Here is a 24,906-nt window from a genome sequence, read left to right on the forward strand (position 1 = left end):
TAAACAAAAATACGAGCATCAATCACATTCATTAACGACCGGGTTACGACCTTGTTCAAATGTTTGTATTCCAGTCGCCGGAGATCGCGCAGCTTTGGCTGCAAGCGTGGGCGTGTCTGTGTGGGCGTGTCTGTGTGGGCGTGTCTGTGTGGGCGTGTGGGTGGGGGCGTGGCCATGTGGGCATTGGCGTGTGGGCGTGTCTGTGTGGGCGTATGGGAGTGTCTGTGTGGGTGGGGGCGTGGCCATGTGGGCATTGGCGTGTGGGCGTGTGGGCGTGTCTGTGTGGGCGTGTCTGTGTGGGCGTGTGGGTGTGGGCGTGGCCATGTGGGCATTGGCGTGTGGGTGTGGGGGCGTGTTAACCGATTTAAAATTGTTTCTATCTGCCCTGTTCTTGCTGGGTAGTGTTCTCAACATACCCAAGACGTGATTAACCCTGGGTTAGACAGGAGAGTGTCTCCTGTCTAAGTGTGTTAGTGTTCTGTGTTAGACAGAAGAGTTAGACACTCCCAGCCGAGACAGAAACCACTGAGAACCGTCTCATCCACCAACCCGTCCCTGTGTACCCAGCGGTAAATGGAAATCTGGATGTAAATTTATTAGCGGATCATGTGCTAGGGATAAACCCACTAAGGGAAGACTTAGCACTAGTCGTAGGAGTCAGAACCTATAAGTAATAGTCAGAATACTTTTATTCCTGCATCCTTCAATGAAAAACAATTATATGACCACCAGATATTAATAACTTTTATCTACCCTCATTTCCCTTGTGATTGTCCAATTGTATTATTTCTGTGTCATCTGATACTATTTTTGTTTCCCTGTTTCAGGTAAGGCTGTGCTACAGGAGGACCTCGTCTCTGTCTCACTGGGTGTTGAGGCTACTGGCGGCGCTGAGGCTCGCGACCGGAGGTGTATCGTAGGTGTATCGTAGGTGTATCGTAGGTGTATCGTAGGTGTACCGTAGGTGTACCGTAGGTGTACCGTAGGTGTACCGTAGGTGGAGGGGTTTTGACTTCAGTCACGTGATTGTGACTTGTGCTGGGAATGAATGGCGGGGTCATTAGTCTACTATCTACCACAGACGCGGTAGACCACTTGAGAGACAGTTGCAAGATTGACAGAGGGACCAAAGAGCCAGAGCTGAACCCCCCATCCCACACAAGCACAACTAGGTGAACACACACACACACACACACACACACACACACACACACACACACACACAAGGTGTCAAGCACAACTAGCGAGTTTTCCCTCCGCTCGTGATATGTCAAGTACTCAAGAGAGGAAGGGAGTGGGAAGGAGGGGGAGGAGACGATGAAAAAAAGGGGGAGGAGGTGAGTAAGGGGGGGATAGGTGGGGTAGGAGAAATGAGGGATGGGGAAGGAGTGAGGGAGAAGGGAAGGGGGGGGGGGGGAGGAGGGAAACAATAGCGGTACTCTACATAATGCCTCAGTACCGTTCCCATGTGTGTCCTCACCTAGTTGTGCTTGCAGGGGGTTGAGTTTCGGCTCTTTGGTCCCGCCTCTCAACGGTGAATCATGTGTGGCAGTATATATATCAATATATATTTATATATAATTGCATGGGGGGCAACGTCTTACCCCATGCAAGACGTTTTCAAGAAAGAAGACATAAGAACTGACCACCTCCGCCTTCCTCCTCCCCATTAACCCTCGCTAATTAGACATTATCGTCCCATTTTCCCCCGCCTATTACACTAACGCCGCGTGATCACTGCAACACATCTATGCAAGCCGGAATTAATGTGCGGCACATCCAGGGAATGCACTCGTGATTAAGTGCGGTGGTCATGTGTTCCTCTGAGCGCTTCTGTCAAGTCCGGAGGTGGAATGTTCTGTAGGCAATTACGAAACATTTTGTGCATCATTTTCATTCCGTAGATTGTAAGACCGCGTTCATACTGGCAACAAAGACGAGCATTAAAGAATAAAACAGCAATGATTTGAGACCAGCCCGCCGGCCGGTCACCCATCCGGCCGGTCGGTCACCCATCCGGCCGGTCACCACATCCACACAAACTACAAATATTACCACTATTCCACCGTCTGAGCGGTAAAACCCTCACTCATTTCTTTGAACGGACGGCCCACCGCACAGTGCATTCAGTAACAGCTCTCTTGTCCTGCTCACGAGATTTATATATATATATATATATATATATATATATATATATATATATATATATATATATATATATATATATATATATATATATATATATATTATGGATACCACCTCTAGTGCAAATGGTGGGACCCATCGCTTCGGAGAAGAGAATACGGAGCATTCAGAGAAAAACTCCCCGTTTGACTTGCTTCTTTTACCACCACTTTTGATATATATATATACATAAATATTTATAAAAATATATATATTTGTGTGTATGTTGTAAATGTTGTGAAGCGGTAACTACATGTTGGACAGGAAGTACAGAAACAAATGATTTTTGTTTAGTATTTAAGAACCATGGGCCAGATTCACGAAACAGTTAGGCAAGTAATTACGAACCTGTACATCTTTCCTCAATCTTTGGCGGCTTTGTTTACAATTATTAAACAGTTAATGAGCTCCGAAGCACCAGGAGGCTGTTTATAACAATAACAACAGTTGACTGGCAAGTTTTCATGCTTGTAAACTGTTTAATAAATGTAACCAAAGCCTTTAGAGATTTAGGAAAGATGTACACGCTCGTAAGTACTTGCCTAACTGCTTCGTGAATCTGCCCCCCCCATATTGTCCCATACCCCATGATGTCCCATACCCCCATGATGCACCATACTTCTCATCCCCCGCCCCCCTCCCCCTCCCTCCCTTAAACTTGCCAAAAACAACAATCCACGCCAGCACATGTAAGAAAATTGAAATACAAATATTATATAAATCACACAAAACTGTGTAGGTCGTAACATCGAGAATCGAACACAAGAGGCGGGACCAAAGAGCCAAAGCTCAACCCTCCCCGCAAAGCACAACTAAGTGAGTACAACTTCCCCGTCCTCACCATAACCCAGATTCTTAAAGACATTAAATTTGATCTCGGGAGGAAAAAAGAAATATTTCAGTGTTTTCTTTAAATTATTGTTTGGTTATGTTAACTTGGTAAACCTTCTTGACACTGGAAGTTGGAGAGTAAACTCCGGGTGGATACTCAAGTGTTTTAGTGCTACTGAGAGACGACACAAAACACACTTACCGGATGGTAAAAGGTCACACACACACACACACACACACACACACACACACACACACACACACACACACACACACACACACACACACCGTAATCACGCCACAACGTGAAAATATCGCTGGAAAGAGCTCTCGTGGTGCACCAGTTATGAAACACGACCCGTCATCCCCCGCCGCCAAGTGCACTTCGATAGAGAAGTTCGTGAGCCAACTTAGTAGCTGTGAGGTTCGATTTCGAAGACGCGCTGTGGTCTCTAGGTTTCAACCCCGTCCTCGCCGTCTCCTGGCAAGCTACCTGACCTGATTGTGGTTTTTAATAATATTTTGAAAGCAAATTTGACACTTGGTTTGATGGGCGGTTGAGCTAAGGTTTCTTTTCTGCTCTGGAAGACAGACGTGATTGGTGGCCAATTGAGGTCAAGTCTATTGCTGCAATATATGGCAAAGGGTGGTTGTTGGTGAAGGGGAAGAAGAGGGGGTTAAGGGGAAAAGGATGGGGGGGGTGTTAAGGGGGAGGAGGGGGTGTTAAGGGGGAGGAGGGGGTGTTAAGGGGACGATGGGGGGTACAGGTGATGTTTAGTAGGGGCTGGGAGATCTTGGGGTAATAGTCGAGGTGTATGGCGGCGATAGTGGTGGTTGTGGTAAAAGGGGGAGTGTGGTAATTATGTGTGGTGGTTGTAGGTAATGTTAATTGTGGTGTGTGGTGGTAGACAAGATGGTGGTGGTGATGGTCGTGGTTACTGGTGGTTAGTGGGAGTAGATGAACGATCTTGCACGGGTCCTTAAAGTTGAATAAACTTGAAGCAAAACTGTGGTGGTATCTGACAAGTTATGCACCTTCCTTCCTTCCTCCCTCCCTCTCTCCCTCCCTCCCTCTCTCCCTCCCTCCCTCTCACACTCCCTCCCTCTCACACTCCCTCCCTCTCACACTCACTCCCTCTCACACTCACTCCCTCTCACACTCACTCCCTCTCACACTCACTCCCTCTCACACTCACTCCCTCTCACACTCACTCCCTCTCACACTCACTCCCTCTCACACTCACTCCCTCTCACACTCATACGAATTCATGATAACTGGGAGACTTTAGGCCACTAAGTGTGAGAACCACTTAAGAAACCCTCCATTAAGAGACTCGCGCCTCAGGTCAGGTATTACTGGTTCCCTGACCACTTAGCGTATTTACATGTCCACACAACACCCAGGAGTGTGTTGCTGATGATCAATAGTTACATCATCAGTGTGTTGTCTGCACCCCAAGTGTTGATCCCCCCCCCACACACACACCCACACACAGGAGGGCTTTGTAGCCTGGTGGATAGCGCGCAGGTCTCGTAATTCTGTGGCGCGGGTTCGATTCCTGCACGAGGCAGAAACAAATGGGCAAAGTTTCTTTCACCCTGAATGCTCCTGTTACCTAGCAGTAAATAGGTACCTGGGAGTTAGTCAGCTGTCACGGGCTGCTTCCTGGTGTGTGTGTGGTGTGAAAAAAAAAGTAGTTAGTAAACAGTTGATTGACAGTTGAGAGGCGGGCCGAAAGAGCAAAGCTCAACCCCTGCATACACAACTAGGTGAGTACAACTAGGTGAGTACACAGTTATTACTGCAGCAAAATTTTATGCAGGTAAATTTGGTATTTTATTTTTCAGATGTTTATAAACACTATTGAATTATTATGAGCGATTTTAACGTAATGTTCAAACCTCTATTCGTATTCACTTTATTTACCAATAGACTTATTAAATAGAATAGGAAAATTTAGCCTTTTATAATTATTTACCTGAAAAAAGAGGTCAATCATTGCACTCTTCAACAACAAAATAACATTATTTACTCAGCAGGAGGTCCCAACCACTTGGGCTGGACTGTAGAGCGACGGTCTGGCTTCTTGCAGGTCGGCGTTCAATCCCCGACCGTTCAATTGGTTGGGCACCATTCCTTTCCCTCCTCGTCCCATCCCAAATCCTTATCCTGACCCCTTCCAAGTGCTATATAGTCGTAATGACTTGGCGCTTACCCCTGATAGTTAATTAATTTACTCAGCAGGAGTCCCCAAGGACTGTGTATTGGCCCACTACACCTAGTGTATCCCAGGAGGTCTGTCCTGTGTGATGAAAGTGAAATAAGTTTACTGAGTTATAAATACATACAAAGGGGTGAGGTAGCTCAAGCTATCCTCACCCTGTTCTTGCGTGATCTTCTTGAGGTTATCTTGAGATGATTTCGGGGCTTTTTAGTGTCCCCGCGGCCCGGTCCTCGACCAGGCCTCCACCCCCAGGAAGCAGCCCGTGACAGCTGACTAACACCCAGGTACCTATTTTACTGCTAGGTAACAGGGGCATAGGGTGAAAGAAACTCTGCCCGTTGTTTCTCGCCGGCGCCTGGGATCGAACCCAGATTCACAGGATCACAAGTCCAGTGTGCTGTCCGCTCGGCCGACCGGCTCCCTAAATATATGTGCATATTCATATATCAATTACCCTTTGGCGAGTTCAGAAAGCTTTCACCTCTAAGTTTGTATTGATGCTCGACCTTCTGGCCTCGGCACCCATCTTCATTACTCTACATTTGCAGGAGTTGAGCTCTAGGGGCCATTTGTTAGAACCATTCTTGCAGCAAGTTCAGATCTTCGTGTAGGTTCTTGCTGTCGTCTTCCGAAATCAATCCCAGTGACTTCCGCGTCATCGGCAAACTGTGATGCGAGGAGTCTAGCTCCTCTGGACGATCCACGACATTAAACACTGTTAGGATTAATAGTCTTAAGACAGCCTGCCCTGCCTTCTGTGTGTGTGTGTGTGTGTGTGTGTGTGTGTGTGTGTGTGTGTGTGTGTGTGTGTGTGTGTGTGTGTGTGTGTGTGTGTGTGTGTGTGTGTACGTACGTACGTGCGCGCGTGTGCGTGCTCGCGAACACACACACACACACACACACACACACACACACACACACACACACACACACACACACACACACACACACACACACGTAGACACTTGGAGCTCACTTGGGAGACCGGGGGAGCAAACATTTAACCTCGCGAACTCTTTTAGTGGTTGTGAAAGTACAAACACACACACAGGCCACAGCAGTGATTTCATATATGCACAATGCATTGCTCGCTCTCTCTGTTTGTGCTTGCTTCTCTCTCTCTCTCTCTCTCTCTCTCTCTCTCTCTCTCTCTCTCTCTCTCTCTCTCTCTCTCTCTCTCTCTCTCTCTCTCTCTGTTCCAGTTGAGTTACATTTCTTTGAAGGATTCCTTCCTGGTTAGGATCTATCATCCAACCTACAGGTCCTTCCTCAAGGAGAAATTTTCTTCATAATTACACTCGTGTAATCACCTAATGATTACACCAACAGAACATGACCTCTCGAATACAATAAGTGTCTATCACGAATGAAACAGTAGTGCAGCAACAGAACATTGCATCATGAATATAACAGGACATTACCCGACGAATATAAAAACATGGTCTTACTAATACAATGAAAAGAGTATGGCTTCACGATTGTCACAACAGTACTGGACCTCACGAATACAACAACAGTACTGGACCTCACGAATACAACAACAGTACTGGACCTCACGAATACAACAACAGTACTGGACCTCACGAATACAACAACAGTACTGGACCTCACGAATACAACAACAGTACTGGACCTCACGAATACAACAACAGTACTGGACCTCACGAATACAACAACAGTACTGGACCTCACGAATATAACAACAGAGCATGCCCTCACGAATACAACAACAGTATGTCTCGAACACAACAACAATATGTACTCACGAATGCAACAACAAAACACACGTATTTAAGCGAGGAAAAAAACCTGTCAAATTATGTGAAGGAAGGTTTGACCCCGAGGCACACCACAGGACTAGGTATAAGCGGCCCTCTTGCCTCACATGGGTCTAAAACATGACTAATTTACTGCCTAAAGCGTTAACACAGCCTTCTCCGGTGAAGAGCAGCACGGTTATGGGGCCACCTATCAGCCTCTGGGGGGGGGGGGGGGTTATTAAGGCCTATTAGCCTATTAGCCTCTGGAGGGTTATTGAGGCCATTCACCCTCTGGAGGGTTATTAAGGCCTATCAGCCTCTGGAGGGTTATTAAGGCTTATCAGCCTCTGGAGGCTTATTAAGGCCTATCATCCTCTGGAGGCTTATTAAGGCCTATCGGCCCCAGGAGGGTTATTAAGGTCATCACAATAACTTGCTGACCAACTAGCAGTCCTAAATATAGTCCAGGACTAAGGTAAACTGTGTACATAGACCACCCTGATGCTCAGACTGCACTCCTCCAAACTGTGGCCGACTCCGAAGCTTAGATTTACATAAGCAGCCATTAAAGCTTTATACCAACCTTCACAGACGATGTTAGGCGAAACAACACTAGAAAGTGAAGGGACGACGACGTTTCGATCCGTCCTGGACCATTCTCAAGTCGATTGTGTGTCATTCACACAATCGACTTGAGAATGGTCCAGGATGGACCGAAACGTCGTCGTCCCTTCACTTTCTAGTGTGTCTGGTCTGGTCAACATACTTCAGCCACGTTATTGTGACTCATTTCCTGCATTAACAGGTGATACAAGTTGCTAGGTAGCCTCAGATAAGCAAGCAACAAACGGTGGAAAGTTTCCAGATGGTGTTGAACAAGCAGTTGAATAAGAATGTTTGGAGGCAAACAGAAGCTGCCTCGCATGCACCATTAGGTCGTCTGACACTGTATTTATTCCCATGACCACCACCACCATCACTGTGATGGTCATCACCATCAATCCTTTCATCATTATCACCATCACTGTTACGTGTACCACTCACGAGAATCGTCATTATACCTGCCTTCCCCTCCCATCATATTCATACCACCACCACTCATCTCCCTCCCCCCCCCGACACATCATAATCACTACATGGTAATCACCATCAGCCTCTTCTCCTACTTCTGTGTGGTCCGTTCCGGTCCGTTCCGCCTTCGGTCCGTTCCGGTTGGTTCTCTGCTGTTGGGAGGAGAAAACCCGGACAAAAACAACATAACCCAAACAGTCAGTTTAACCAACAGTCACCTCAGCGACCCGCAGCAGCCATCTTGAGATGATTTCAGGGCTTTAGTGTCCCCGCGGCCCGGTCCTCGACCAGGCCTCCACCCCCAGGAAGCAGCCCGTGACAACTGACACCCAGGTACCTATTTACTGCTAGGTAACAGGGGCATAGGGTGAAAGAAACTCTGCCCATTGTTTCTCGCCGGCGCCTGGGATCGAACCCAGGACCACAGGATCACAAGTCCAGCGTGCTGTCCACTCGGCCGACCGGCTCCCTGGCCATGGTTCTGGTAATGCAAGTAATTACATGTAATTAGGTGAAGTGGGTGAAATAAATGCCCAGAAAAATGTAGATTTTAGTTTTTAGCGAAACGAAAATGCGTTCAACAGCCTGGTTGACCAATCCAGCAACGAGGAGGCCCTGGTCGAGGACCGGGCCGCGGGGACGCTAAGCCCCCGAAACCATCTCAAGGTAACCTCAAGGTAGCCAAACTTCGATACAGTGAAAATCTCCTAGTCAATTCTAATAATTTAAAATATGAAGCATTTGAATAGTCGACGCTATTCAACAAATGAAAAGTCAAGTTTATATCACGCACGACGAATATAAATGCATGTTATCATTAATGGAATGTGAAAATTGAACGTTCGTTAAGAGTAATTCGTATATGGACAAAATTCGACTACCAATCATCTGTTGGACCACGTAGACACTCTTCCCCCCCCCCCTCCCTTTCCAATCGTTATTTGCCAGCAAGATTGGAACACGATCCAATTTAAAGATAACCTCCAATTAGCCTTTTGCAAATATATTGTACAGCGGCCTGTTTCCTGGTTTGATGAGAGCTGATAGGCCTAGGAAGAGAGGTAGTAAGGAGATTAGGAAAGGGTGAGAAGGGGAAGGTGGAGAGAGTACAGCAGGGAGAGGGGGGATGGAGAGGGATATGTGAAGGGAGAGGGGGAGGAGGAAGGGTGAGGGAGAGGGGGGGGAAGGGGTGGGTGAAGGGGAAGGGGGGGAGTGGAGACAATGTAAAAGAGGAAGGGAAGGGAAGGGAATTATCAAGGGGAATGGGCCAAGCCATCAAGACTACATAGCACTGGGAAGGGGTGTTAGGATAAGGATTTGGGACGGGATGGAGGGATGGAATGGTGCCCAACCACTTGGTGTGAAGGAGGAAGCGAGACCAGATCCATACATAAATATACAGTCACGAGACGGCTAAACCACGTCAGTTTAGTAAAGCACGAGAGCTGGACCCAAAAGCTGAAGTTCGATCCCCAGAAACACTGCTAGGTGAGTGCACATACTGACGGCTGAGTGGACAGCGCTCGGGGTTCGTAGTCCTAAAGGTCCGGATTCGATACCCGGCGGAGGTGGAAACAAATGGGCAGAGTTCCTTTATGCTCCTGTTCACCTAGCAGTAAATAGGTACCTGGGAGTTAGACAGCTGCTACGGGCTGCTTCCTGGGGATGTGTGTGTGTGTGTGTGTGTGAAAATTAGGATTAAGGACCTGCCTGAAACGCTATGCGTGCTAGTGGCTGTATAAGAATTTAAGAACTCTTGTATATATTCATAAAAAAATCAAATCTTACTAGATAAAACACCAAAGTGTTTTAAAGCACCTGATTTACGCTTTTCTCACCCATCTCTGTGAATTATTACCTCGTCCTCAAGTGAGTAGGACTTGTAACGTGCTCCTCGGTGACTTAAAACCTCCCATTGGTAACAGAGTCCACCAATCCGTCAAAAAATTGACGTATTAAAAGTAAAGCATCGTAATATTTACATTTTCTATGTATCGGCCTGGAGGGGATACACACACACACAACCACCGTTTTCTTCCCATGCTCCAGCAGGTGGTAGATTATAGTAGGCATCCATCAGTCTCAGGAGACTATGGAGTTGCGCTCTGGTTGTCGGTCTGGAGTGGTCTCTCCAGGGCGCAAAGCCAGGGTAGGTTGATTCGGGGGAGAAGCTGTTACCCAGGCAGCAGGTCCCCCCCTCTCCACGGCGCTGAAAGTCTCCAATGGAAAGGCAGCCGCCAATACGAAAGCACTAATATTACTGATAAATCCCCTTTTCATGCACATTGACAGTGAGACGGGAGAACGAATGGACAGAGGAATACAAAGGACAATATATATTTTTTTCCCCCGTCTCAAGGCCACCAGAATCACTCTCTCAAACTGTCGTTTTTCTTCTTAAGACGGGAAGTGTCATTTCCTGTTTTATAAACATTAAACCCAAGAAAATTCTACATTCCAATATAATAATATAACTAAACCCCGTCAACGTTCGTCAAGAGATTGAAAAAAAAATTGATCTTGCAAGAACTAGCCGCCAGAACGCCATTGTTGACTTGGAAACAATAAAATCATTTCATGGGGGAATTTATAGACGTGGATGCCGTGATTGGCGGGAGTTTGGTACCCATCAGGTGAGAGGTCTGACGTCGTACTTTCTAATCCGACCAAGAGTTCTTGTAGCCGATCATGGTGTTATATAACCGGTCAGAGGAAGCAACGTGGAGCTGCGTCATCCAACAGGCGGCCAACTACTGTCTGGTTTCCGTGTATACATATTTATATATATATATATATATATATATTATATATATATATATATATATATATATATATATATATATATATATATATATATATATATATATATATATATATATATATATATGTCGTACCTAGTAGCCAGAACGCACTTCTCAGCCTACTATGCAAGGCCCAATTTGCCTAATAAGCCAAGTTTTCATGAATTAACGTTTTTTCGACTACCTAACCTACCTAACCTAACCTAACTTTTTCTGCTACCTAACCTAACCTAACCTATAAAGATAGGTTAGGTTAGGTAGGGTTGGTTAGGTTCGGTCATATATCTACGTTAATTTTAACTCCAATAAAAAAATGACCTCATACGTAATGAAATGGGTAGCTTTATCATTTCATAAGAAAAAAAATAGAGAAAATATATTAATTTAGGAAAATTTGGCTTATTAGGCAAATCGGGCCTTGCATAGTAGGCTGAGAAGTGCGTTCTGGCTACTAGGTACGACATTATATATATATATATATATATATATATATATATATATATATATATATATATATATATATATATATATATATATATATATATATATGCCATGAAGGGCCATGCTATAAGAAATATAGGCTGTGAAGGGGGAGAGAGAGAGGAAAGGGAGTATAAGAACTGAGGGGATTCTTAAGGAATGAAGGAGTAGGTGGAAAAATGAGAGGGAGAATGGGGAAGAAGGGAGGGAGAGAAGAACCAGGGAAACCCCCCCCCATTAATCATGACCACGGTGATGAGGGGGGGGGGTTAAATCTATCCTGAGGTCCTTTCAATCCTATTTATCCCAGGACCCAATCCTAGCACCTGTCAACCCTGTTAAGGGCATCATAGCACCCTTAGCCCTGCTACCGTCAACAGTCCCCATCCCAGAGGATCTTAACTGTCCGTATTGGGGGGAGGGGACAGGGGAGGGACAGGGGAGGGACTGGGGGGTGTGGACTGGGAGGGTGGACGGGGGGGGGCTAAGGCCCGTGAGAATAACCAGCGAGGAACAGGTAACACAGCCAAGATGACAGTGACTAACGAGAGCCTTTTGATCCATGCGTGACTGTTCCTTCCCCCACAGTGGTGCCACCCAGCTGGTGCACCTGTGGTGCCACCCAGCTGGTGCTCCTGTGGTGCCACGCAGCTGGTGCCCCTGTGGTGCCACGCAGCTGGTGCTCCTGGTGCGTCACGCAGCTGGTGCTCCTGGTGCGTCACGCAGCTGGTGCGTATGTACCATACCTCCCTTTTACTCCTGTGTTTACTCCACAACACACCCCATACCGTGTATAGTCACTGCAACACCTCCCCCCACACACACCCTCTCCCCACACCCTCTCCCCCACACCCCCACCCCCAACACACCTCGACTCAACCTGCTAAGAAAATATCCCCCATAATACCCCCCCTCCAGTCACGACCACGCCACGACAGCCAAATCAACTAGAGACCTGGCTTCACATCCCCCCCCACATCACCCCACACCCCCACCCATTACCTCTCCTTCCCCTCCAACCCCCACCATACACTTGAGGAATCTGGAATGAAGAGAGAGGGGTGACCTCTCGACCTCTCAACGCTGAGGGGAAGCAAGACCCCACGCTAAGGTTCCGGGTGACCTCTCTGGGTGACCTCTCTGGGGTGACCTCCTCTTCCTCGGTCTCTGGGGATGACCTCCGTCCTCACCTCTGCTAGTCTGTTACGGCTGAGTGTGGGAAGAGTCCACAGCTTGGATACTTGGCATTACAAACATTGTCATTGTGTTATTGTCGTTACCCTTCGGGTTGGGTATGGGGTGCATAATAAAGAAATGAAATGATAAAATGGTGTTTATGACGTGTGTGTGTGTGTGTGTGTGTGTGTGTGTGTGTGTGTGTGTGTGTGTGTGTGTGTGTGTGTGTGTGTGTGTTTATGACGAAACTATATATATATGATCCGGCAACCAGCAGGCCTGGTCGACGACCGGGCCGTGGGGACGCTAAGCCCCGAAAACATCTCAAGATAATCTCAAGGTAAGGTATCTTGGGACATCTATGCTATTGTGAACGGCTTTAAATCCTTAAGTAATTTTAAGTGACATTAGTAAATTCTAGAGAAAGGCAAGTGGTGTCAGAGAACTTCTTGAACACACATGAAGGAGAAGATAAGGAGACCGAGGAGAGGGAGTAAGGAGACGGGAGTAGAGAAAGAGAAGGAATTCCTCCTCCTCCCTCCGTTCTTGGGACCTCACCTTCCATCCCTCCTCTGTTTCTCAAACCTCATCTCTCCCTTCGGTCTTTTTTTTCCTCTCCTCTTCCATCTTTCATCTCCCATTCCATCTCTTCCCCACCCCCCCTTCTCTAAATGTCCAGGGGCCAGATTCACGAAGCAGTTACGCAAGTACTTACGAACGTGTACATCTTTCCTCAATCTTTGACGGCTTTGGTTACATTTATTAAACAGTTTACAAGCATGAAAACTTGTCAATCAACTGTTGTTGTTGTTATAAACAGCCTCCTGGTGCTTCGGAGTTCATTAACTGTTTAATAATTGTAAACAAAGCCGCCAAAGATTGAGAAAAGATGTACAGGTTCGTAAGTGCTGGCGTAAGTCCTTTCGTGAATCTGGCCCCAGGAGCAGGATAGTAATTGTCTCTATGACCGTCCCGTTGTGCATGCCAAGCTGTCCCCCTCCCCTTCTCTCCTTTTCTCCGTCGTTCTTTCTTCCCTCTCCCTCTACCTTTTCCTCCCACTTTATCCTATTCTCCCTCTTCCTCAAGATAGCTGGTAGTGTTAATTATCTCCTTAAGGAGAGAGAGGGAGAGAGTTGTGGTGACGAAAGGGGTGAGAGAGAGGGAGAGAGAGAGAGGGGAGAGGGGGGGGGAGATTGTCTGGAGGTGCCCAGTGTGCCATAACTGGTTTTGGTACTATTCAACACTTGTCTTGCCCTCTTCATCATTCATGTTTTTTTTCCCCCTCTCACGTCTGGTTCGTCTCTAGCTTTCTCTCCCACATGGCGGCGCCCCCGTCCTCCCTGGTGGCAGGCCGGTGGCAGGCCGGTGGCAGGCCGGTGGCAGGCCGGTGGCAGGCCGGTGGCAGGCCGGTGGCAGGCCAGTGGCAGGCCAGTGGCAGGCCGGTGGCAGGCCAGTGGCAGGATAGCATATAATGGTATTTGGGTCTAGAGAGTCAGACGCTATTGGAATTCTGTCTGTACTTTAATAATGTTTAAGCCATCTCTCTTGAACGTCAGATCCCATGTTGTCATGCCCCGGCTGTGTGTGTGTCTGTAGGGTCGGTCTGGGGCGTCTTAACCGTCCACGAATGTTACGTTGTTAGAACTCCGGTGTCAGAGAGGTGACTATAGGTACGTTTCTCACCAGTCTTGTACTCTCTCACCTTTCCTTCTACCACACTTTTATCGTTCTCTCTCTCTCTCTCTCTCTCTCTCTCTCTCTCTCTCTCTCTCTCTCTCTCTCTCTCTATCATTTACATCCTTTCCTCTCCTCTCGACTTCCCACCATTTTGCTTTTTATTAAATCCTCTTCTTTCTTGACTTTTCTCACTGCTCCTCAAACCTCGTCTAAGCCGATCCCCCCCCCCACACTTCCCCCCCTCTTCTCCACACATTTCCTCCCCCCTCCAAACACTCCCCCTCCCCCCTCCAAACACTCCCCTTCCCCCCTACACACTCCCTCCCCCCTCTAAACACTCCCCCTCCCTCCCTCACCCCTTCCCTACCTCGACCCACCAACACACTTGTAACCCAATTTCTTCCTACATAGCAATCATCTTTTTTATTGTCGTACAGGTGGAGACCAGGCCGCGACTGTCTGCCGTCCAGACCTGTCATTTCCATTACCGTCTCCCGGGCGTTCTCGTCTGTCTCCTCTACCGTCTGAAAGGAGGGATGCTGGTGGTGTCAGCCCTAATTGTGACACTCCGTAAAAAAATGCAACTGTTTTCCCTATCCAGAAGCTATATTAGGCGTAATGGCTTGGCGCTTTCCCCTGATAATTCCCTCCTCTCTCTAACCAGGCACGTACGAACCCAAGCAACCCACCTAACCCGATGTATAGCAAACGTCACTAATACGGCGCTTTAATTTTATTATGGCAGCTATGTTTTAACGGATTGGTCAGTTTCGTTAAAAAAAATCGTACAAGGCTGTAATGTAATCCCATCTGCTGGGGGGGGGGGGGGAAGGGGAAGGAGGATTTACAGCACTGTTAGTCCTAAGAACTCTATATATGTGGGTCTCCAGTAGGCTTATTTTAACAGGGTCACTGATGAGTGGAGTAACGTGAACGAGCGGGATTCGAGCACCTAGCCAGAGATGAGGGTCCCAATGTTGATCTCTGAAAACCTTTTTTCAGTCACTTTCCTACCACAAAGGTGGCCATACATTCATACAATGCCGCCAGTGTATATATGTATGTTTTCTCCTGTCGTTCATACGAGGGTTAGAGATCTATGTGAAGTTCATAGCTCAAGGCACGCAGCTAAGTTGCTCGTATCTTTACAACTCTCAGTAAGTCCGAGGCTGTCGACAGACCTCTTAGCAAGGTTCCGCTGTGATTTGCCAATCAACTCATTATTCAGGTGGAGTGTGGGATAGTGTGGACGGCGTCACCTGTGCCACGAATGTCAAAGGTGCCCTTGGATGGTGAGCCTGCCTATTCCCTCTCCTCTCTCCCCCCCCCCCTCCCACATATCCTCTACTCCGAGCAGACTACTAATCGCACCTGCTTTCCCACCTCCGCTTCCTACCACTACTACGCACTCAAGCTCATTCGTGGCTCGACTAACTCTCGATCTTAACATTAAGTTTACCTCGCCCTAAACTCCTTCAAGATCGCTGTGTTTACACTTGAATTGAAATTGAAATAAATTTATATTTTACACTTGTGTTTTCCTCGTGGCTTCTCTAGCTGAAGCGATTGTTTCTTGTCGTGAAACATAAGATGCAGCGGGAGTCTTGAGAGGGAATGGGGTGGCTGGTGAGGAAATGGGGTGAATGGGGGAGGAAATGGGGTGAATGGGGGAGGAAATGGGGTGAATGGGGGAGGAAATGGGGGTGTCTGGGGAGGAAATGGGGTGAATGGGGGAGGAAATGGGGGTGTCTGGGGAGGAAATGGGGTGAATGGGGGAGGAAATGGGGTGAATGGGGGTGTCTGGGGAGGAAATGGGGTGAATGGGGTGGATGGGTAGGGATGGGAAAGGGAAGGGACTGTTGTCATCAGATGGGTTGAGGGAAAGACATGTAGGAAGGAGGTAAGCACATCGGTCTATCAGTTCGGATGCTGATGCTCTCTATACCGTCAATAGTCATAGAATAAACAAGGCTCTGATGATGTAGTGGTTTCTGATAAAAGCCATTTACACGTTTCGCACTTGTCTAACTGCCCGTTTACTTATATTTGCTGGGCCTCAAAAGTGCAGCACTTTCCACCGTCTTTTAAGTAGCGGGAGTACAAGAACTTCTCTGACACCGGAAATTTTACCTTGTATGTGTGGCAGACCCGCCAGTTGATACACTGGTAGATCTTACCCGCCAGTTGATACACTGGTAGATCTTACCCGCCAGTTGATACACTGGTAGATCTTACCCGCCAGTTGATACACTGGTAGATCTTACCCACCAGTTGATACACTGGTAGATCTTACCCACCAGTTGATACACTGGTAGATCTTACCCACCAGTTGATACACTGGTAGATCTTACCCACCAGTTGATACACTGGTAGATCTTACCCACCAGTTGATACACTGGTAGATCTTACCCACCAGTTGATACACTGGTAGATCTTACCCGCCAGTTGATACACTGGTAGATCTTACCCACCAGTTGATACACTGGTAGATCTTACCCACCAGTTGATACACTGGTAGATCTTACCCACCAGTTGATACACTGGTAGATCTTACCCACCAGTTGATACACTGGTAGATCTTACCCACCAGCACCAAGCTGTGAGCGGTGCTCACTTTCCCAATTACGGAGGAAAGAAGGTAAGTGTCTTTAGAGACACTTTCACAGCGACCAGAAACCCGAAGACACGACCAAAGATCACATTCACTCCAAACATCTACCATCTACGGGCTATTCATGCCCGTGCCACTCCTTGTGGTGGTTTAATCATCATAACCGACCACTTCGAAAGGAAATTGGTCTATGCCCCTGTTACCTAGCAGTAAAATAGGTACCTGGGTGTTAGTCAGCTGTCACGGGCTGCTTCCTGGGGGTGGAGGCCTGGTCGAGGACCGGGTCGCGGGGACACTAATGCCCCGAAACCATCTCAAGATAACCTCAAGATATGATCCCTTTTGTAGGACTCCCACTCCCAACATCTCCAGGGGGATAGGGACTAAACTCAATCAAGTTAACACAGGTATCTGGACCTTACGCCATTACAAGGTGTAGCAGCCTTCTACTGCGTCAACACTTTTCCTCTGGTGTACCTGACGCTACACACGCGAGTGCGGGGTCCCAGCTCACTTATTGTGATGCGTCTAGTGTCTCAGGGCTGGCCTTCTGCTGCTTAGCGCTCTCTTGCTCTCTCAAGTGGCTGCCCGGAGTGGGTCATTTAGCTGAGAACTTCTTCCTAGCGAAATTTTTACGTTTGAAGCGCCTCGCGTATTTCATTTGTTTTAAGGCTGTGAAAACTTGTGTGTTGGGTAGATTGGTTGATTATTACGGGTAGTGAAGGTTCTTCGTGATAAAGTTGTGGGAGAGATAGGGAGGGATTGGGAGGGATTGGGAGAGATAGGGAGGGATTGGGAGAGATAGGGAGGGATTGGGAGAGATAGGGAGGGATTGGGAGAGATAGGGAGGGATTGGGAGAGATAGGGAGGGATTGGGAGAGATAGGGAGGGATTGGGAGAGATAGGGAGGGATTGGGATAGGGAGGGATTGGGATAGGGAGGGATTGGGATAGGGAGGGATTGGGATAGGGAGGGATTGGGATAGGGAGGGATTGGGATAGGGAGGGATTGGGATAGGGAGGGATTGGGATAGAGAGGGATTGGGATAGGGAGGGATTGTAAGAGATAGGGAGGGGATTGAGAGAGATAGGGAGAGAGGGAGGGAGTGAGAAAGTTGTTGTTGACTTAGCTTCAGCTACTGGGAACAAAAAGTTCCAAGTAGCACGGGCTATGGCGAGCCCGTAGTGGTCTTACCTGGCACAGGAGCCTGACTGACTGTCAAAGAGAAAGAGAATAGTGGTTCAGGGAAGACAAGTGACTGGCTTTAGTGTCCCAGACGTTTCTTTACTTCTCTGAATGCTTATTCCTCGGTGAGGGGGGGGGGGGGGGGAAGTGGCTGGGTGGTGGGAAGGAAAAGGGGGAGGGGAGGTGTCCCTTGAGCGCCAACACCCCCCCCCCTGTTCCTCCCTAAGTAATAATGGGGGGATGGGATCGTGGGAGGGGAAAGGGAAGGGAAGGCACGTGATAAACTTGAGAACAGGTAAGGAAGGTCCGGAATGGTGGTTGATTATGGGTTTTGGTTTGAAGGGGGGGAAGGGGGTGGAGGGGAAGGGAGGAAGGGGGAGATATGGAGACCTTTGTAGGGGAGGTTTGAGGATGTTTTTGAGGAAAGAAGAATGGAATAAGAAGGAGAGAGGGAGGGAGAGCGAATGGGCTGAAAAAGTTAAGTGGTTGTCACGTCCTGATAAATTAATGGCTGGGTAAATCTGCAGGGCTCTGAGGGATGAAGAGAGCCCCCAGCTGAGACCTGGGGGAGGCTGGGACGCACCACCTTGCACAAGCTGGGGGAGGCTAGGACGTACCACCTGCACAAGCTGGGGGAAGCTGAGACGTACCACCTGCACAAGCTGGGGGAAGCTGAGACGTACCACCTGCACAAGCTGGGGGAAGCTGAGACGCACCACCTACACAAGCTGGGGGAAGCTGAGACGCACCACCTGCCCAAGCTGGGGGAAGCCGAGACGCACCACCTACACAAGCTGGGGGAAGCCGAGACGCACCACCTACATAAGCTGGGGGAAGCTGAGACGCACCACCTGCCCAAGCTGGGGGAAGCTGAGACGCACCACCTACACAAGCTGGGGGAAGCCGAGACGCACCACCTGCCCAAGCTGGGGGAAGCTGAGACGTACCACCCGCCCAAGCTGGGGGAAGCTGAGACGCACCACCTGCACAAGCTGGGGGAAGCTGAGACATACCACCTGCACAAGCTGGGGGAAGCTGAGACGCACCACCTGCACAAGCTGGGGGAAGCCGAGACGTACCACCTGCACAAGCTGGGGGAAGCTGAGACGCACCACCTGCACAAGCTGGGGGAAGCCGAGACGTACCACCTGCCCAAGCTGGGGGAAGCCGAGACGTACCACCTGCACAAGCTGGGGGAAGCTGAGACGCACCACCTGCACAAGCTGGGGGAAGCCGAGACGTACCACCTGCCCAAGCTGGGGGAAGCTGAGACGTACCACCCGCCCAAGCTGGGGGAAGCTGAGACGTACCACCTGCCCAAGCTGGGGGAAGCTGGAACGCACCACCCGCATAAGCTTGAGCAACAGCGAGACAATCTTTATTTCAGGGTGATACCGGCGCCGATTGGTAAGGGTATCGCAATTCTGGCGACTGTTTGGATACACGATACCGTAACCTGGCCAGACTAGCCTATCGTAACCTCTGCATTAGCCCCCGGAAACAACCCACAAACCACCTGTCGACGATTCCGAGGACCAACGTCCCCGCGGTCCGGTCGCCTGATACGATATTAAAGCCGAAACTTACAGAAATTTCGCGTAACACCGCCAAATTGCGATTATTTCTGAACACAAAACTATCTGACCTGACCTGACCTGACGTAGCCAGCTTAGGTTTCCTGATCTAACCAAAACTCGGCCGCCTGTTGGGTAACCTTACTAGAGGATTCACTTGAATTGCATTGCTGTTAACATGTGGTGTAGTACTCAGTTGTGCTTGCAGGGGGTTGAGCTTTGGCTCTTTGGTCCCGCCTCTCAACTGTCAATCAACTGGTGTACGTACAGATTCTGGAGTTTATTACGTTCTATCATATCTACATTTGAAACTGTGTATGGAGTCAGCCTCCACCACATCACTGCCTAAGGCAGTCCATCTGTTAATTACTCTGACACTGAAAGAATTCTTTCTAACGTCTCTGTGGCTCATTTGGGTACTCAGCTTCCACCTGTGTCTCCTAGTGCGTTGTTGTTGTTATAGATTCAGCTACTCGGAACAAGTTCCAAGTAGCACGGGCTATGGCGAGCCCGTAGTGGACTTACCTGGCACAGGATCGGTGCTGAGCCCTAGTGCGTGTTCTACCCTTGCTAAATAGGTGCACAAGCTTGAGGTGTGCCCAAGCTGTAGTGGTCTAAGGCGTGTGCTTAGCAGTACCAATTGCGCGGGTTCGAATCTTCCTCGTGGTTGCTACTGGTTTTCTCTTAAGCAAATATAATGACCGCCTCTGAGACGCAGGAGCACGCTTCCATGTAAACAAGAGGCGAATAACGAGTGTATAGTGTATTGTTTACAAGTGTACATCAAACAAGAAACAAAAGCAAGATTGTTCCACAGGTTCCAACCCCCAGGTAGAGAAAGGTCCCTATTGTGTATCAGATAAGAGCAAAACAAGCCAAGGGAGAGCTACTGGTATCACTCAAGGCTTCATTAGCTACGTGTACCGTACAAGGAAGGTGTACCGTACAAGGTACCACATATGGTTCCTCGTGTGACTGTAACATACGACGTACCGCCTCAGGCTCCCTCGCCTGCGTGTGTACCGTAGCTGGTACCATCCAAGACGTTCTCATCTGAGTGTACCAAACAGGATATCATCCCTAGGCTCCGGTGTAGGCCTACCACACCGAGTGGGTCGAGACGAAAACAAATTAAAAATCACGATTCTCTTTAGTATGTGTCCAGTGCCTATGTGCGTTTTCTTTTAAAGAAAAGAAGTTGCTTTAGAAAGTAAAAATAAGTTACTTAAAAAAGAAGTTTAGATCAAACTTGATGAACGTACTTTAGTTTATTTTTGTACTTTGTATTTTGAAAATTTAAATGTTTAACTCATTCTTCAAGTATGTGATCTTCTCTTGAGGTTATCTTGAGATGATTTCGGGGCTTAGCGTCCCCGCGGCCCGGTCCTCTATCAGGCCTCCTTTTTGTTACACCCCCCCAGGAAGCAGCCCGTAGCAGCTGTCTAACTCCCAGGTACCTATTTACTGCTAGGTAACAGGGACATCAGGGGTGAAAGAAACATTTTGCCCATTTGTCTCAGCCTCCACCGGGGATCGAACCCGGAACCTCAGGACTACGAATCCGAAGCGCTGTCCACTCAGCTATGAGGCTTCCATATTGGACTTGCTGTTCTTTCCTTATGATCTTGATATACGGTGTTAGTGTATTTTGTAATTAAACTCTTAAACATGTCTCGGTGTTGTCAAATGTCACATGCTGGCGACATTGTGAGCTTGCGTGGCACCCAAGAGGTGAGTGCCACGTGTGCCACCGCTGTACCCATGGTGCCTTAGTCTGTGTGGTGAGCCGTATGTTCCGAAGCCTGCCACCAGGCGGATTGGCACTCCTATCTTCACCATGGATGTCTCCAGAGTGCTGGCACTCCTGACACAGTCACCATGGATGCCTCCAGAGTGCTGGCACTCCTGACACAGTCACCATGGATGCCTCCAGAGTGCTGGCACTCCTGACACAGTCACCATGGATGCCTCCAGAGTGCTGGCACTCCTGACACAGTCACCATGGATGCCTCCAGAGTGCTGGCACTCCTGACACAGTCACCATGGATGCCTCCAGAGTGCTGGCACTCCTGACACAGTCACCATGGATGCCTCCAGAGTGCTGGCACTCCTGACACAGTCACCATGGATGCCTCCAGAGTGCTGGCACTCCTGACACAGTCACCATGGATGCCTCCAGAGTGCTGGCACTCCTGACACAGTCACCATGGATGCCTCCAGAGTGCTGGCACTCCTGACACAGTCACCATGGATGCCTCCAGAGTGCTGGCACTCCTGACACAGTCACCATGGATGCCTCCAGAGTGCTGGCACTCCTGACACAGTCACCATGGATGCCTCCAGAGTGCTGGCACTCCTGACACAGTCACCATGGATGCCTCCAGAGTGCTGGCACTCCTGACAGTCACCATGGATGCCTCCAGAGTGCTGGCACTCCTGACACAGTCACCATGGATGCCTCCAGAGTGCTGGCACTCCTGACACAGTCACCATGGATGCCTCCAGAGTGCTGGCACTCCTGACAGTCACCATGGATGCCTCCAGAGTGCTGGCACTCCTGACACAGTCACCATGGATGCCTCCAGAGTGCTGGTACTCCTGACACAGTCACCATGGATGCCTCCAGAGTGCTGGCACTCCTGACACAGTCACCATGGATGCCTCCAGAGTGCTGGCACTCCTGACACAGTCACCATGGATGCCTCTAGCGTACAAGCAGCACACATCCTGTTATTTACTTGGGAAAAAACGCGCACGACCCAAAACAGGCGTCGTCTGTGGCCTGATCTCGCGTCGCGAGAACCCAGACACGCGAGAGGAATAATTACATGCATCAAGTCTGCCCTGGCACTGGTCCGACATTCCTCTTGCGAGTCGCAAAACAGAGAAGATCAGTATGGACGCGTTTCATCTCTCTCACGCAGGTCCGCTTGAAGTCTGAGAGCCCCCAGAAAGTCGTTAATCCCTCACGGTCCGCAAGTTCTTTAATGGTAAATTCCAGCCGGAGGCTTAACTGCCGCCCGCTGAGAGGGTGTCGACGATGAAGGACACTGGGAGACATCGGCTGCTCTCGCCAGATTACCAGAGAAAGTCGCTAAGTATTCTGTCTGGGGGCAAAAGGCTGGTGCAAGAATGTGGGTCAGCGGCACGGGTCTAGGAGGTAGTGAGGCGCCGTGCCTCCTGCCGTGCCTCCTGCCGTGCCTCCTGCCGTGCCTCCTGCCGTGGTTCCCACACACACTTGTCCCTCAGGATGCCAGGACAATAGAAGAGAGGACACTGTTGTTCTAGGCACCTTGTTACCTAGCAGTAAAATAGGTACCTGGGGTGTTAGTCAGCTGTCACGGGCTGCTTCCTGGGGGTGGAGGCCTGGTCGAAGACCGGGCCGCGGGGACACTAAAAAGCCCCGAAATCATCAAGATAACCTTATCATAAAGCAATATGGGTTAAAGCCCCCACTCCGCGAAGGACAGCAAAGAAACTATAAAGTTAGCAGAGTCAAAACTATAGCGTCCTGGGCGAAGAACCTGACTAACCTTCCGGGTGTCCCTGGGATCATCCCTGTACAAGAACGTCACTACATGTTGTCTCCTAGGTTGACCAGACCACACACTAGAAGTTGAAGGGACGACGACGTTTCGGTCCGTCCTGGACCATTCTCAAGTCGATTGAAACGTCGTTGTCTCCTAGGATCTCCCAATTCACACGATCTTCATTATACAGAGGCCCTGTCCGGAGATCAGGGAGTCTTGCTACACATTACCCTCTACCGTCCTGAAGATCGTCTTTAAGGGGGTTTACTTTTGATCAATTTCGAGTTATTCTGCTATTGCAGGTTGGCCTGGGGCCAAATTTCCTTGATGATTGTCTGGTCAGTGAATCTATTTGTGATAGCAGGCAGTAGGCTCTCTTAACTATCAGAACTCGACTCGTTCTACAGCCGGCATAACGGCTGTAGAACAGCCGTTATTCCGGCTGTTAGGTTAATCAGAACAGACGTTAACGTTAACCTAACCCTAACCCTAACCTAACCCTAACCTAACCCTAACCTAACCCTAACCTAACCCTAACCTTAACCTAACAGCCTAACCTAAGCTTAACGTAATCTAAACCTAATATAACCGGCTAAGTTTCGTCTAATTTCGTTATAAGAGATATTAGAGTAACGAAATGCATTTTCCATGTTCTACTTTCAGCGCCAACAGGTTCGTGATTAAATAAATAATATTTCTTCATTACTTACGTAATGCCAAAAAGCTTCGGGCAATTAAACGGACCGTCCCGAACTCTTATATTATAGGTTTTGGGGTCTTTCCCTTCGAAACCGCTAAAGTCTATTAGCCTCTCTCGAAGGCATGGAATAATCATGATATATTAGACTGAATCATGTTGCACGCTGCCGACATGGGCATGTTGTATGCATGTTTGGGGCCGACATGGGCATGTTGTATGCATGTTTGGGGCCGACATGGGCATGTTGTATGCATGTTTGGGGCCGACATGGGCATGTTGTATGCATGTTTGGGGCCGACATGGGCATGTTGTATGCATGTTTGGGGCCGACATGGGCATGTTGTATGCATGTTTGGGGCCGACATGGGCATGTTGTATGCATGTTTGGGGCCGACATGGGCATGTTGTATGCATGTTTGGGGCCGACATGGGCATGTTGTATGTATGTTTGGGGCCGACATGGGCATGTTGTATGCATGTTTGGGGCCGACATGGGCATGTTGTATGCATGTTTGGGGCCGACATGCATACAACCTCTCAAACATAAGCTATCGTGCATATTAAAATAAAATTTAATAAAATTTAAATCAGATCAAGAAGAGAAAAACTGAAGGAAGTTGACCCTGAAGGAGTGTAAGACATTGGGAGACACAAGACCCAGATGCCAGAGGAGGAGAAAACCGAACATAAGAAGAGAAGTACAGTACTGTCAAGGGTAGCAGCATTTCTCTCATGCAGTAATCTTCACTCACAAGGCTATAACAATCCGAAGACAAAGTTGAGGAATGTTTTGAATGGTTGATATAGCTGTTTTAGCAGCAGTCAAGAACACGCGAAGGGTGAGAACGTTACTTCCACTTTCAGGTCATTCAACGCGTGTGTGGATTGGGTAGTTATCTGTAAGGTAACGCATCAAATGAACAAAGATCTTTAACTCTTTTTAACCCTGTCGTAGCTCAGTTGAATAAGGCAGTGTCTGGGATGCTCCCGGACGCAGGTTCGAATCCTCGTCACGGCCCTTGTGGATTTGTTCATTACAGTCTGTAAGTTGTTATTAATACGTCGTATTGTTAAGGGATTGGTGGCTTTAGTTACGAATGC

General features: G+C 48.6%; 3 protein-coding genes across 4 annotated transcripts in view; 2 read left to right on the top strand and 1 right to left on the bottom strand.

Moving 5' to 3' along the window:
- The window catches only part of LOC123745051 (unconventional myosin-IXb), a 327,701-nt gene that overhangs the window by 209,285 nt on the left and 93,510 nt on the right, over window positions 1–24,906 (bottom strand). The window lies entirely within an intron of this gene.
- Window positions 1–24,906, top strand: part of LOC123745052 (serine/arginine repetitive matrix protein 2) — a 166,709-nt gene that overhangs the window by 46,197 nt on the left and 95,606 nt on the right. The gene's annotated exons all lie outside the window — the stretch shown is intronic.
- On the top strand, window positions 323–24,442 carry LOC123744960 (uncharacterized). The gene is made up of 5 exons (XM_045725182.1): window positions 323–338; window positions 828–916; window positions 18,664–19,408; window positions 20,393–20,525; window positions 24,397–24,442. Exons 1-5 carry the CDS (start codon window positions 323–325, stop codon window positions 24,440–24,442), a joined length of 1,029 nt encoding a protein of 342 aa, XP_045581138.1.

This window comes from Procambarus clarkii, chromosome 57 (assembly GCF_040958095.1).
Source record: "Procambarus clarkii isolate CNS0578487 chromosome 57, FALCON_Pclarkii_2.0, whole genome shotgun sequence".
NCBI lineage: Eukaryota > Metazoa > Arthropoda > Malacostraca > Decapoda > Cambaridae > Procambarus > Procambarus clarkii.

Excerpts from the sequence above, each read along its gene's own strand:
- LOC123744960 (XM_045725182.1), top strand. Across the intron at positions 917-18,663 it reads CTCGCGACCGGAGGTGTATC|CTGGGGGAAGCTGAGACGTA; the intron begins GTAGGTGTATCG and ends CACCTGCACAAG. Across the intron at positions 20,526-24,396 it reads AGGAAGGTGTACCGTACAAG|ATCAAGAAGAGAAAAACTGA; the intron begins GTACCACATATG and ends AATTTAAATCAG.